General features: G+C 48.0%; 1 protein-coding gene across 1 annotated transcript in view; it reads left to right on the top strand.

The window, feature by feature from the left end:
• The window catches only part of PRPF6 (pre-mRNA processing factor 6), a 71,327-nt gene that overhangs the window by 38,326 nt on the left and 20,277 nt on the right, over positions 1-12,724 (top strand). Inside the window, exons 9-12 of the mRNA XM_007524436.3 lie at positions 2,030-2,192; positions 6,991-7,109; positions 7,932-8,150; positions 11,013-11,135. Of these exons, the coding sequence (XP_007524498.1) occupies positions 2,030-2,192; positions 6,991-7,109; positions 7,932-8,150; positions 11,013-11,135 (624 nt within the window). The remainder of the gene's footprint in view (positions 1-2,029; positions 2,193-6,990; positions 7,110-7,931; positions 8,151-11,012; positions 11,136-12,724) is intronic.

Genomic DNA, 12,724 nt, shown 5'->3' on the forward strand with positions numbered 1-12,724 from the left:
TGTTGTCACCAGGGTTATTACTTGGGCTCCATGCCTGCCTGATAAGTGTACTGCTCACAGCGGCCTTTTTACTAGTATTTATGTTATTTTTTTAATTGCTACCAGTGTTAATTCTGTGTCTTGGTACCTGAACTTTTATTTATTTTTATTTTTTTATATTTATTTCCCTTTTGTTGTCCTTGTTTTTTATTGTAGTTATTGTTGTTGTTATTGATGCTGTCGTTGTTGGATAGGACAGAGAGAAATGGAGAGAGGAGGGGAAGACAGAGACGGTGAGAGAAAGATAGACACCTGCAGACCTGCTTCACCACCTGTGAAGCGACTCCCCTGTAGGTCGGGAGCCAGAGGGTTCCAACCGGGATCCTTACCCTGGTCCTTGCACTTTGCGCCATGTGTGCTTAGCCCTTTGCACTACTGCCTGACTCCTGGTACCTGAACTATTAATCCTATTAATCTACCACGACTGGCAGCCTTGTTTTTTTTTTTTTTTTTTTTTTTTTTTGTTCTGTCTCATTTCTATTTTATTTGATAGGGCAGAGAGAAATTGAGAGGAGTGGCAAGCTAAAGTGGGAGAGAAAAAGAGAGACATCTGCAGACCTGCTCTACTGCTTATGAAGCATCCCTCCTGCAGGTGGGGAGTGGGGGCTTGAACTCAAGTCCTTGTATATGGTAACATAAACTATACTGGGTGCGCCACTGCCCAGTCCCATATTTATTTATTTACTTGTATTTTTTTATTCTTTCTTTTGGATAGAGATAGAAATTGAGGGGATGAGGAGGTAGAAGAGAGAGAGGGAGGGTGAGAGACAGACCTGCAACACTGCTTCACCATTTGTGAAGCTGTGCTCCTCCAGGTGGGGACCAAGAGCTTTAACTCAAGCCCTTGTTCTCTGTAAAGTGTGACTCTACCAGGTGCACCATCACCTAACCCCAAATTGATGTGTTTTTCTTTCTTTCGTTTTTAAAATATTTATTTATTTTCCCCTTTGTTGCCCTTGTTGTTTTATTGTTGTTGTTATTGATGTTGTTGTTGGATAGGACAGAGAGAAATGGAGAGAGGAGGGGAAGACAGAGGGGGAGAGAAAGATAGACACCTGCAGACCTGCTTCACCACCTGTGAAGTGACTCCCCTGCAGGTGGGGAGCCGGGGGCTTGAACCGGGTTCCTTACGCCGGCCTTTGTGCTTTGTAGCATGTGCGCTCAACCCACTGCGCTACCGCCCGACTCCCTGTTGTGTTGTTCTTTTTCTTTTTTCCTCCCTCCCTCCCTCCCTTCTTTTTTTTTTTTTTTCCTCCAGGGTTATCGATGGGACTCAGTGCCTGTACTACAAATCCACTGCTCCTAGAAGCCCTTTTTTCCATTTTTATTGTTGTTGTTGTTGTTGCTGTTGTTGGCTATGACAGAGAGAAGAGGAAGATGGGGGTGGAGATAGACACCTGTGCACCTGCTTCACTGCTTGTGAAGCGGCCACCCTGCAGGTGGGGAGCTGGGGGCTCAAACTGGAATCCTAAAGTTGGTCCTTGTGCTTCACACCATGTGCGCTTAACCCACTGCACTACCACCTGGCCCCTTTGATGTGGTTTTCTACCCACCTAATATAAGAAACACAATGTTTAATGCTCTTACGATAGTCACCACTTCCTTTGGGAGAGAAGTGATTAAATGAGTTTAAAATGTCCCATAAAACCAAATGGCGACACTTGTACAGTCAGTGCACTTGATGATGATACTATGTCTAGAACATTAGGGGTAAATCAGAATTTCCCAGGCAGGTACCAGTTCATCTGCAAGGCACCCATGCTCTTGTCTCAGAGTATCTGCTCTCTCCTGTCTGGACTCAGGTTTGCTGTAGTCACATCTCTAAGCACTGGCCTCATGGGAGTATGGTACATGGGTATGAGGCCAAACGGATGGACTTGCTTCAGTCCACTGAGTGCATGTGCTCACCTCAGAGCATGCCTGCTGCTCCAGCGCAGCTTCCGTTCTGCACATATAATAGGTATGTGTCTTTTTCTTTTTTGCTGCACAGAGTGAAGATGTCTGGCTCGAAGCAGCTAGGTTGCAGCCTGGGGATACAGCCAAGGCTGTGGTAGCCCAGGCTGTACGTCACCTCCCGCAGTCTGTCAGGATCTACATCAGAGCAGCTGAGTTGGAAACAGACATTCGAGCCAAGAAGCGGGTTCTTCGGAAAGGTGAGCCTCTCTGGGGAAGGGAAGCCTGTCGAAGTGTCCTGGCTGCTGCTGGTGGAAAGAGGCACCGGCCTCTCCATGGCCAGTGCTGTGTTTCTGGACTGAGCTCTGGCTTTTGGTGGGAGTGGATATAGAGTCTTTTCCTGGACTACTCACCTCTATGCTCCAGCCCTGTGTGTGGAATTTTCTTTTTCTCTTCACTTCTTTCCTGTTCACTTTCTTTTTTCTTTTCTCTTCCCCCCCTTTCTCTCCCTCTTTCCCTCCCTCTCTCTCTCTCTCTCTCTCTCCCCCTCCCTCCCCCCCTCTTCCTCCAGGGTTATTTCTGGGGCTCGGTGCCTGCACCACGAATCCACTGCTCCTGGAGGCCACCCCCCCCCATTTTTGTTGCCCTAGTGTTGAGTTTTTTTGTAGTTGTTACTGTTATTGTTATAACTGTTTTTGTTGGATAGGACAGAGAGAAATTGAAAGAGGAGAGGAAGACAGAGAGGGTGAGAGAAAGATACCTGCTTCACTGCCTGCGAAGCAACCCCCTGTAGGTGGGGAGCTGGGGGGCTTGAACTGGGATCCTTATGCTGGTCCTTGCGCTTTGCACCATGTGCGCTTAACCCGCTGTGCTACTGCCCAACCCTTCCCCGCCCTCCACCCCCCCTTCTCTCTTTCTTACCAGAGTACTGCTCAGCTCTGGCTTATAGTGAATTCAGAGCCTCAGACTTAAGAGTTGTTTGCAGAACCATCATGCTGTCTCCCTGCCTATGGGGAATTTCCCACCTGGGCTCAGTATGTGAGTTCCTCATCACTCCTGTGAATGTGAATGAGTGGAGCCATCACCATTTCCCTCATCAACCTGTGTGGTACTCATGATCTCTCTTTTTTTTTCTTTTTTTTTTTTTTTTTAATATTTATTTTATTTATTTATTCCCTTTTGTTGCCCTTGTTTTTTTTTTTATTGTTGTAGTTATTATTATTGTTGTTGTTGTTGGATAGGACAGAGAGAAATGGAGAGAGGAGGAGAGAAAGATAGACACCTGCAGACCTGCTTCACCGCCTGTGAAGCGACTCCCCTGCAGGTGGGGAGCCGGGGTTCGAACCGGGATCCTTATGCCGGTCCTTGTGCTTTGCGCCACCTGCGCTTAACCCGCTGTGCTACAGCCCGACTCCCTCATGATCTCTTTCTGAGGTCGCTGTGAGCTAGTGTCCCTAGAGCGAGAGCTGAGCAGCAGGAGGTTTGTTGGTGTTAGTGTGTCTTCCAGTCTCCTCAAGGGGGCTGGTGCTCTGGCAGGTTGAATGAACCATCCCACTGGGTTGAGGCCTGAAAGGTAGTGTGTCTGCCCCAGAGGAGGAGCAGGACACTTGGTGCTCAGTACTGTCTTCTAAACCCTGCTCCTCACCAGCGCCTCACACTGCCAAGTGTTCTGGACAAAGCAGTTTATGCTGACAGCTCATGTCCCACCAAAGAACAGTGTGCATGCGGGAAACTCCATGCAGAAACCACTGCCAAGTTGGCTTTTTTGTGAGTGGTTTGCTTGTTTTCCATTATCATGGTATTGCTAAAAGGAACAGCATCTTTCCCGTCACTGATACTGCTTCTGATCTTTGTTCCAGTGGGTGGGTGTCACCAGCAGCTGGCCAGTGGTGTAGGTGAAGCCAGTGCATTTGCAGAGTTGAGGTCAGTTCTCAGCAAGACATCTCAGCTCCTGCTTTGTAAGATGTATGGTGAGTTGCAGTCTCAGAGACTATGTATGCTGCAGACATTGTCAGATTAGTTTCTGTTTTCTGTCTGTATGACAGACTAGGTGACATCCACCTCACACAGACTCTGTACTATGCCTGCACACACCCAGGTGTGCTGGTCCTTAGTTCTGTTTCTCTATCACACCTCCACTCCACAGAAGGTGCTCAGAGCCCGTCTCATGGTAAGAATGGGTAGAATGTTAACACCTGTCTTGATTTATAAAAACCAGCCACTTCTCTTCCTTGAGCCAGGCAAAGCATTCTCTTGTTGCAAGCACATGGAGCCCTGGGTAATTAACACTGTTTATTTAGGTCTCTGCTAAATTTCCCCTGCCACACCATGATGGTCAGAGTGTCTTTACGACCATCCCGTTCTCATCACGAGATTGTCTGGATTCATTTGCAGTTGGCTTCAGATTTGGGGAGGGGAACGGGCCTGGAGGTGGAAGAGTCTATAGGGAGCATTGAATAATCACATGCCCGGGCTCTCCTGAGCTTCTGTGGGAGTGAACCCTGGACTCTGCTCTCTCTAGTAGAGAAGCTCCACTAAGGTAGAAAAAACACAGGCTCCCAGGCTGGCTTCTGCTCCACCCTTAAAGGTTTTCTAGAACAGCATTCATTTCCCAGGTGCCTGAGTAAAGCTAGGTACTAATCACTGAGCTCTGGATAAACCCCTGATGGGTCAAGGGGTCAAGTCACCACTTGAAAGATCAGAGTTTTGAAAGCTAGCATGACAGCTACTTCCATCAAGGAACACTCAGCGTCCCATGTGAACTGTGGTCACAGCTCCTAGTCCTTTGTTGGGAGAAATGGAGCTTCTGACACTGGTGTGGGACTTGAGGCAGCTGAGAGCTTGGGCATGGCAGCGGCAGTATCCTCTTCTGTGCTGGCACTGTCTTCAAGCATTTTGTGCTAGGGACTGGACCGTTATCTGCTTCCTGGTGTATCAGCTCCCTTGATAGATGTGGAGTTCTGTAGTAGTGGAGTTGTATAAAAGTGGATTTCCTGTGGTCCAGGAGGTGGCACAGTGGGATAAAGCACTGAATGAATACTCAAGCATGAAATCCTGAGTTCACTCCCTAGCAGCACATGTATCAGAGTGATATTGCGGTGTGTGTTCTCTCATTCTCTCCCTTTCTTTCTCATTAATAAAGACAAAAACTTTAAAAAAAAAAAAGTAGATTTCCTGAGTGGCCAGATGTATTGCAGATAAGGCAGTGGACTCTCAGACATGATGTTTTGAGTTCAGTTCCTGACTTTTTTTTTTTAAAGATTTTATTTACTTATTTATTAATGAGAAATGTAGGAGGAGAGAGAAAGAGCCAGACATCACTCTGGTACATGTACTGCCGGGGATTGAACTCAGGACCTTGTGCTTGAGAGTCCGATGCTTTATCCACTGTGCCACCTCCCGGACCACAGTTCCTGACATTTTGTGTGCCAGAGCAGAGTGGTGCTTTGGTCCTATTCCCCCCACCGCCACTGCCCATCTCTTTCACAGACATGTACATGTGTGTATAATTATTTAAAATGTGATTTCCTTTATCCAGAAGCTGTGTACTATTGTCTATCAGTGTGACATCCCCCAGCTGCCATCACCGTTGGCTTGCAGTAGTGGGGACAACCTGAGTGTCCTTTAATATCAGTCTCTGCATGGCCCTGCCCCCTGCTTGGTGACCTGTCTAATTCAGACTGCCCTTATCCCATCTGGCCAGCCCTCACTGTCCCTGGACTGAACACAGTCAGGGGTGGGTGTCAGAGTCACATGGCTCAGCAGTGTGGGCTTTAGCTTGTCTTGAAGGCTGCTGACAGGACTTCTGTGGGTCCTGGGGAGAACTTAGGGGAAAGTTCCTGCTCTGTCCCCAGAGTGTCCTACCTGTCAACCCACCTCCTGGTGAAGTTGGTGACCCTACTACAAGAATACTGCTTATGGTAGGGCCAGGGCTTGACCTCTGTAGCCTTAGGCATATGTGTCTGTCTTCCCAGCCCAACCCAAATCCAAGTGTATTTAAAAGCATGACTTTTTTTTTTTTTTTTTTTTTTTTTTTGCCTCCAGGGCTATCGCTGTGGCTCGGTGACGAATCCACTGCTCCTGGGCACCATCTTTTCCCCTCTTGTTGCCTTTGTTGTTTTATCGTTGTGGTGGTTATTATAGTTGTTGTTGATGTCGTTGTTGGATAGTACAGAGAGAAATGAAGAGAGGAGGGGAAGACAGAGAAGGGGAGAGAAAGATACCTACAGACTTGCTTCACTGCTTGCAAAGCGACACCCCCTGCAGGTGGGGAGCCTTAAGCCAGTCCTTGCGCTTTGCACAATGTGCACTTAACCCACTGCACTACCGCCTGACCCCCTAAAAGCATGACTTCTTTGGGAACTATCTCCACAGTGCCCTTGTTTCCTTTCTATGTTCTGAGTTGCAGCTTCATTTAGTCACCATCACCCAGCCCTGCCTCATCCTCTCCTCCTGATCACTTTATAGGGGACTATAAACCCCTTTTAGACTTTTGGGTAACTTGGAAGATCAGGACTGAATGCTGTTGTAGCTAATCTATCCTCTTACCCTGAAGTCATTCTGCGTACTCACTGTCATGTGTGCCATTGAGACCATGCTGCTTCTGGTATGCAGCCAGCCTGTACTTTGTCTGTTCATACTCCTAGGGCCTGGGGCCAGGATGCAACCTGTGCAACCCAGGCTTGGTGCTGTGTTCTTTTCCCCCAGTGTCTACACTCACTGGTTCTCTCAACTGCTGCTGCTGCTGCTGGTGGTGGTGGTGGTGGTGGTGGTGGTGTGTGTGTGTGTAAGTTTTGTTTTGTAATATTGGTTTTTCAGACATGACTAGAGCAAATGATACATAGTCCTCTGTGGTCTACACTTGCTTTCTGATTCCAGGTATTCCTTGTTGGCCTTGATTGTTTAGACCTGAGAAGACTCATTTAATGGTAGGGTTACAGCTTGAGCCATCCCCCTAGGAGGGACCCTCTGCCTGCTGGCAGCAGCACCCTCTGACACAAGCATCCTGCTTTCATTTCCCCTTTTCTGTGACCTGGTTTCTTGTTTGACCTTTCCCAGCCCTGGAGCATGTTCCGAACTCGGTCCGGCTGTGGAAGGCGGCTGTTGAGCTGGAAGAGCCTGAAGATGCCAGAATCATGCTCAGCCGAGCAGTGGAGTGCTGCCCCACCAGTGTGGAGGTGAGTGTGCTGCTTGAGGCCCCTGTGCCCACAACTCCTGGCCTGTGACCAGTGTCGAGAGAGGTATCGCCCAGCCATGAGCTCCCAGGCTGTGACTCCTGGACTAGAGCAGCTGGCAGGCAAAAAAAAAAAAAAAAAAAAAGCAGCCAGTCTGGAAGAGGTCTCTTGCACCCATGAGGGAAGGTGTGAACATTTTCTTCAGGGATCAGTCCAAATTCAGTCCAGAGTCTGTAAAGGATCTGGAAGGGTGGCAGGTAATGGCAGTGGTGGGCATTTCTCCCTGCCAGCCCAGCATATGGCCTCCCTACCCCATGCTTCAGAACTCCTTGGACTTATTTATTTCTAAATGATCTGGCTCACAACATTCTGTGGTGGCTTTTAGCCTTGATTTTTGTGATAATCCAGCATGTCTTTAATTACAGTACAGGGTATTGTGAAATCCCCAAGCAAAATTAATCTTCATTTATTTATATAAAAACAAATGGAGCCTGTACACATTTTTGTTGATGAAGTGTTGCAGAATCACCAGCTGGGGTGTGAGAACTCCAGAAGGCCAAGAGCCCTTGTGTCCTCTGAGCTATGAAGGCAACAGTCATCTGCTCACGGCTGTCCCTGGCACCTGGGGTCCCCCAGCACATTGTGGGCCTCAAACATGTAGCTGAGAATCTGGCAGGCACAACTGAACAGTTAGCAGATTGGAAGCATTCTGCAGTACATGTTCATGCGCCGTTTCAACAGTCCCTGGAAATTCCTGGAGAGAGGTTTTTGGAAGTGCAGGGGCCCTGGGGTCTTCTCAGATTCTATCTTGCTCTCTCCGTACAGCTGTGGCTTGCTCTGGCGAGGTTAGAGACCTATGAAAACGCCAGGAAAGTATTAAATAAAGCCCGTGAGAACATCCCTACAGACCGGCACATCTGGATCACGGCTGCGAAGCTGGAGGAAGCGAACGGGAACACACAGATGGTGGAGAAGATCATTGACCGAGCCATCACTTCACTGCGGGCCAATGGTGTGGAGATCAACCGCGAGCAGTGGATCCAGGTATGGGAGGCAGATGGACACCAGCTGCAGTCAGGTGCTTTGAAAATGGATGTTGCCTGGTGTGTTCAAGTCACACGGAGGGTGGAGGCTGCTAGATAGTACCCAGGAGTTCCCACACTGACAGGAGGAGCAGCCCATGTGTGGCCTTTTCCTGTCAAAGCTTCTTACAGAGACCATATCTTTAGTATATCTGTAGTGAATGAACCAGAATATCTGTCTGGCACATGGAATGCCAGGGATTGAACTTGGGAGTTCATGCTTCCCAGTCCAGCACTCTACTCACTGTGCCACCTCCAAGGCCCCTGTGAGCACATTTTGGAGTCAAGTCCTTGTGAAGGACTTAGAGAGCATGGGCCCATGTGACTTGTACACTTTACAGATAGACATGATATCTTGAGAATGACAGGAAGTCTATGGCCTCTTTCATTCTTCCCATCTTTTAGCTTCCTCTACAGAACAAAGCTGGTGACGTCTCTTAAGGTCTTCTAACCCCACTCCCAGGACTTGGGTGCCCTCTCCTGCTGTTCACTTCTGCCAAATGAGCTCTCTGGGCAAGAGTTCCCATCTCTGCATGGGAACCCCTGTCATGTACCCAGCCCAGGGGAAAGTGATTCTTTCTGTTGATGCACTGAGCTCCTTCTACCATGAGGGGTTGTACATGGCAGACCCTGAGCTGAAAGATGACCTGCACTTTCTCTGCTCCATGTTCCGCTGCCACTGTTGTGACCACTGCTCTCTGACACCCCCATTGTCTGCACCTGGCCTTACTGCTGAATCCCTCTCCTCCTGAGGATGTCATCTCAACTGCTTAGACTTTCTGTTCCTGGAACCCCCTTGTGATCTGCTCTTACCTGTATACGATGTTTTTAAGCCATGTGACCATATTCTTCCTTCCCCTTGTCCCCAGTGTTGGGGCCTTGTACATATGTGATCTCAATGATTCCAGGCCACCGCTTTTATTTTTTTAATTTCAGAGGGAGAGACACAACAGCACCAAAGCTTCTCCTGGTGTCATGGCACTGCCATTTGGTGCCTGGCCTTGGACCCAGGCCATGTGCTCTGCCATCCATCTCTATCCTTGCTGCTCTTCTGTGGTGTAAGAGATTGAACATAGGTCCTTGCTCTCCACCACTGAGCCATATCGTTGGTCTAGTCCCTTTAATTTGTAAACATCTATCCGCTTAAAAAAATTTTTTTTTCCATTTCTCCACTGAACAGTCTAAATATATGGGCTGTAGTTATGACAATTGCTTTACTGTCTTTTTTCTGATCATTCTAACCTCTAGATATATCAGTTTGGGGTTGATTTTGCTGTTTTTTTTTTTTTTCCTTCATAAATGAAGTTCTATTTTTCCTGTTTTCTTTGCATTCTGGTAACCTTTGTTTTATTGCCACATATTGCAAATGTTCCTTGTTTGGGAGCTGTATGTTTTTACATTACTATAAATGTTGTAGACTCTGTGTTGGAATCCAGTTTAGGATGTTAGAGAGCTGACACCCCCCAATAGAAAGAAGCAGAACCTCCCTGTGGACTCAACCCCGTGCCCCGTGTCTCTTGGGGGTTTCCAGTCTGGCTGATGAGAACATGCACTCTTCCTGGCCTGGGAGCTCTGATTCCCGATAATCCTTTTATTGTTTTTTTTATTTTGGGGAAATAGAGGGAGAGACAGACATAGCAGAAAGAGGGAGAGACACCAAAGCACTGTTCCACCATCCATTGGAGTTCCACCCCTTGGTGCTGTACGTGGTGCTCTTGTGTGGTGCTGGGGTTTAGACGTAAGGCTTGCACATATTGTATGTGCTCTGCTGTGTGTGTTACCCTTCCCATAATCTTTTGGACGATTCTCCCAGACACTCGTGCACTAGCTGGTAGTCACAGAGTTGTGCTTCTGTGCTGCACTGTACGCTTGTGTTTGCTCCTGCCTGCTCTGTCTTCCTGGGCGTTCACATCCTGGCTCTGCTTCTGTCTCTGCCCCCTCCTGTGTTACACCCTGGAAGCTCTCCTGAACCTAATAGGGGTGGGTGGGTATGGGACCCCCTTGACTCAGTCCTCACTGACCTTTGTCTTAATGGCCACTGACCCATTGATTGAATCTGGGTTTCCTGTGGATGAAGGTCTTAGCTAGCAGGTTCAGTGTTACCCCTTGTCCCCTGAGAGCCATCTAGAGGGTGATTCTGCACTCTGCAGGGCTTGCTGCTCCCTTCCTGGTGTCTTCATCTTCATTGAACCCCAGTCACCATGTCACTCACCAGAACTGAAGAAGAGCCCCAAATGTTCCCCAGAAAGCTCTTCTGTGACAGTGATCACCCCCTGATGGGAGGGCACCTGCTTGGCCAAGGTCATGACTGTCCTACCAACCCCTTTCCATTTCATCATGAGGGGTGACTGTGAGTGGTGGCCCCACTCCTGCCCACCTCAGCCTGGGGGAGCCAGACAGCTTTCACTGAGACATGTTGAAAACAAAACAAAATAGCATGAAGTAGAATTGCATCTCACTTTTCCTTAAAATCCATTGACTGCTACTAGGCTATACTGGGGACACACACATTTACATGCTATCTCTCAAAGGCCATGTGTCCTGCACAAAGCAGTGGGTTTCTGTGCACTTGGTTTCCTGAAAAGCCACCATTTATTAATCTTCTGGGCCTCAGATTCTTCATTTCTTTCTTCCTTCTTGCTGCCCGTCCTTCTAGAGCCCCACTCCAGTGAGATGTTGCCTCCATGGCAGTGCTGAAAGCCTAATTGCGTCACTAGCAGCCCCACCTTGCAGGTCCATTCTCAGCCAGCACTAGGCCCTGGCTCAGCCCTGTTAGCTTCTTGCAGCTCTGTGCTATGAATCCAGCTTTGGCCCTCTCTTCTAGGACGCTGAGGAGTGTGACAAGGCTGGGAGCGTGGCCACCTGCCAGGCAGTCATGCGTGCAGTGATTGGCATAGGGATTGAGGAGGAAGACCGGAAGCACACTTGGATGGAGGATGCAGACAGTGTAAGTTGGTCTGGGGTGAGGGTGGAGGGCTTGCAGTCTTGGGGGGCAGGGTGGCAAGCACCTTAGATGCAGATTGGTTTGGACAAGTTTTTTTTTTTTTAATTTCTTTGTTGGGGAATTAATGTTTTACATTCAACAGTAAATACAATAGTTTGTACATGCATAACATTTCCCAGTTTTCCATATAACAATACAACCCCCACTAGGTCCTCTGTCATCCTTTTTGGACCTGTATTCTCCTCACCCACCCACCCCAGAGTCTTTTACTTTGGTGCAACATGCCAATTCCAGTTCAGGGTCTACTTATGTTTTCTCTTCTGATCTTGGTTTTCAACTTCTGCCAGAGAGTGATACCATCCCTTATTCATCCTTCTGTTTCTGACTTACTTCACTTAACATGAATTTTTCAAGGTCGATGCAAGATCGGCTGAAAATGGTGAGGTCACCATTTTTTATGGCTGAGTAGTATTCCATTGTGTATATAGACCACAACTTGCTCAGCCACTCATCTGTTTTGGACACCTGGGTTGCTTCCAGGTTTTGGCTATTACAAATTGTGCTGCCAAGAACATATGTGCACACAGATCTTTTTGGATGGGTGTGTTGGGTTCCTTAGGATATATCCCCAGGAGAGGAATTGCAGGGTCATAGGGTAGGTCCATTTCTAGCCTCTGAGAGTTCTCCAGACTGCTTAGAGAAGTTTTCTTTTTTTTTTCTTTTTTCCTTTTTTTAAGATTTTATTTATTTCTGAGAAAGATAGGAGGAGAAAGAACCAGACATCACTCTGGCACATGTGCTGCTGGGAGGATCGAACTCGGGACCTCATGCTTGAGAGTCCAAAGCTTTACCACTGTGCCACCTCCTGGATCACTTCTTTTTTTTTATTATTTAATTTTTTTTTTTGCCCCCAGGGTTATTGCTGGGCTCAGTGTCTGCACCATGAATCCACTGCTCCTGGAGGCCATCTTTTCCCCCTTTTGTTGCCCTTGTTGTTGTAGCCTTGTTGTGGTTATTATTGTTGTTGTTGATGTCATTCGTTGTTGGATAGGACAGAGAGAAATGGAGAGAGGAGGGGAAGAAAGAGGGGGAGAGAAAGACAGACACCTGCAGTCTGCAATGCCCCTGCACGTGAGGAGCCGGGGGCTTGACCCGGGATCCTTCTGCCAGTCCTTGCGCTTTGTGCCACGTGCGCTTAACCTGCTGCGCTACTGCCCGACCCCCATTATTTAAATTTTTATTTATAGGAAACATTGACTAAACAATAGGATAAGAGGGGTACAACTTTACACAATTCCCACCACCAGAACTCTGTATCCCATCCCCTCCCATGATAGCTTTCCTATTCTTTAACCCTCTGGGAGTATGGACCCAGGGTCATTGTGGGATGCAGAAGGTGGAAGGTCTGGCTTCTGTAATTGCTTCCCCGCTGAACATGGGCGTTGACATTTCGATCCATACTCCTAGCCTGTCTTTCTCTTTCCCTAGTGGGGAAGGGCTCTGGGGATGCGGAGCTCCAGGATACATTGGTGGGGTTGTCTGTCCAGGGAAGTCTGGTCGGCATCATGCTAGCATCTGGAACCCTATCCAGA

Source organism: Erinaceus europaeus, chromosome 14 (assembly GCF_950295315.1).
Source record: "Erinaceus europaeus chromosome 14, mEriEur2.1, whole genome shotgun sequence".
Taxonomy (NCBI): domain Eukaryota; kingdom Metazoa; phylum Chordata; class Mammalia; order Eulipotyphla; family Erinaceidae; genus Erinaceus; species Erinaceus europaeus.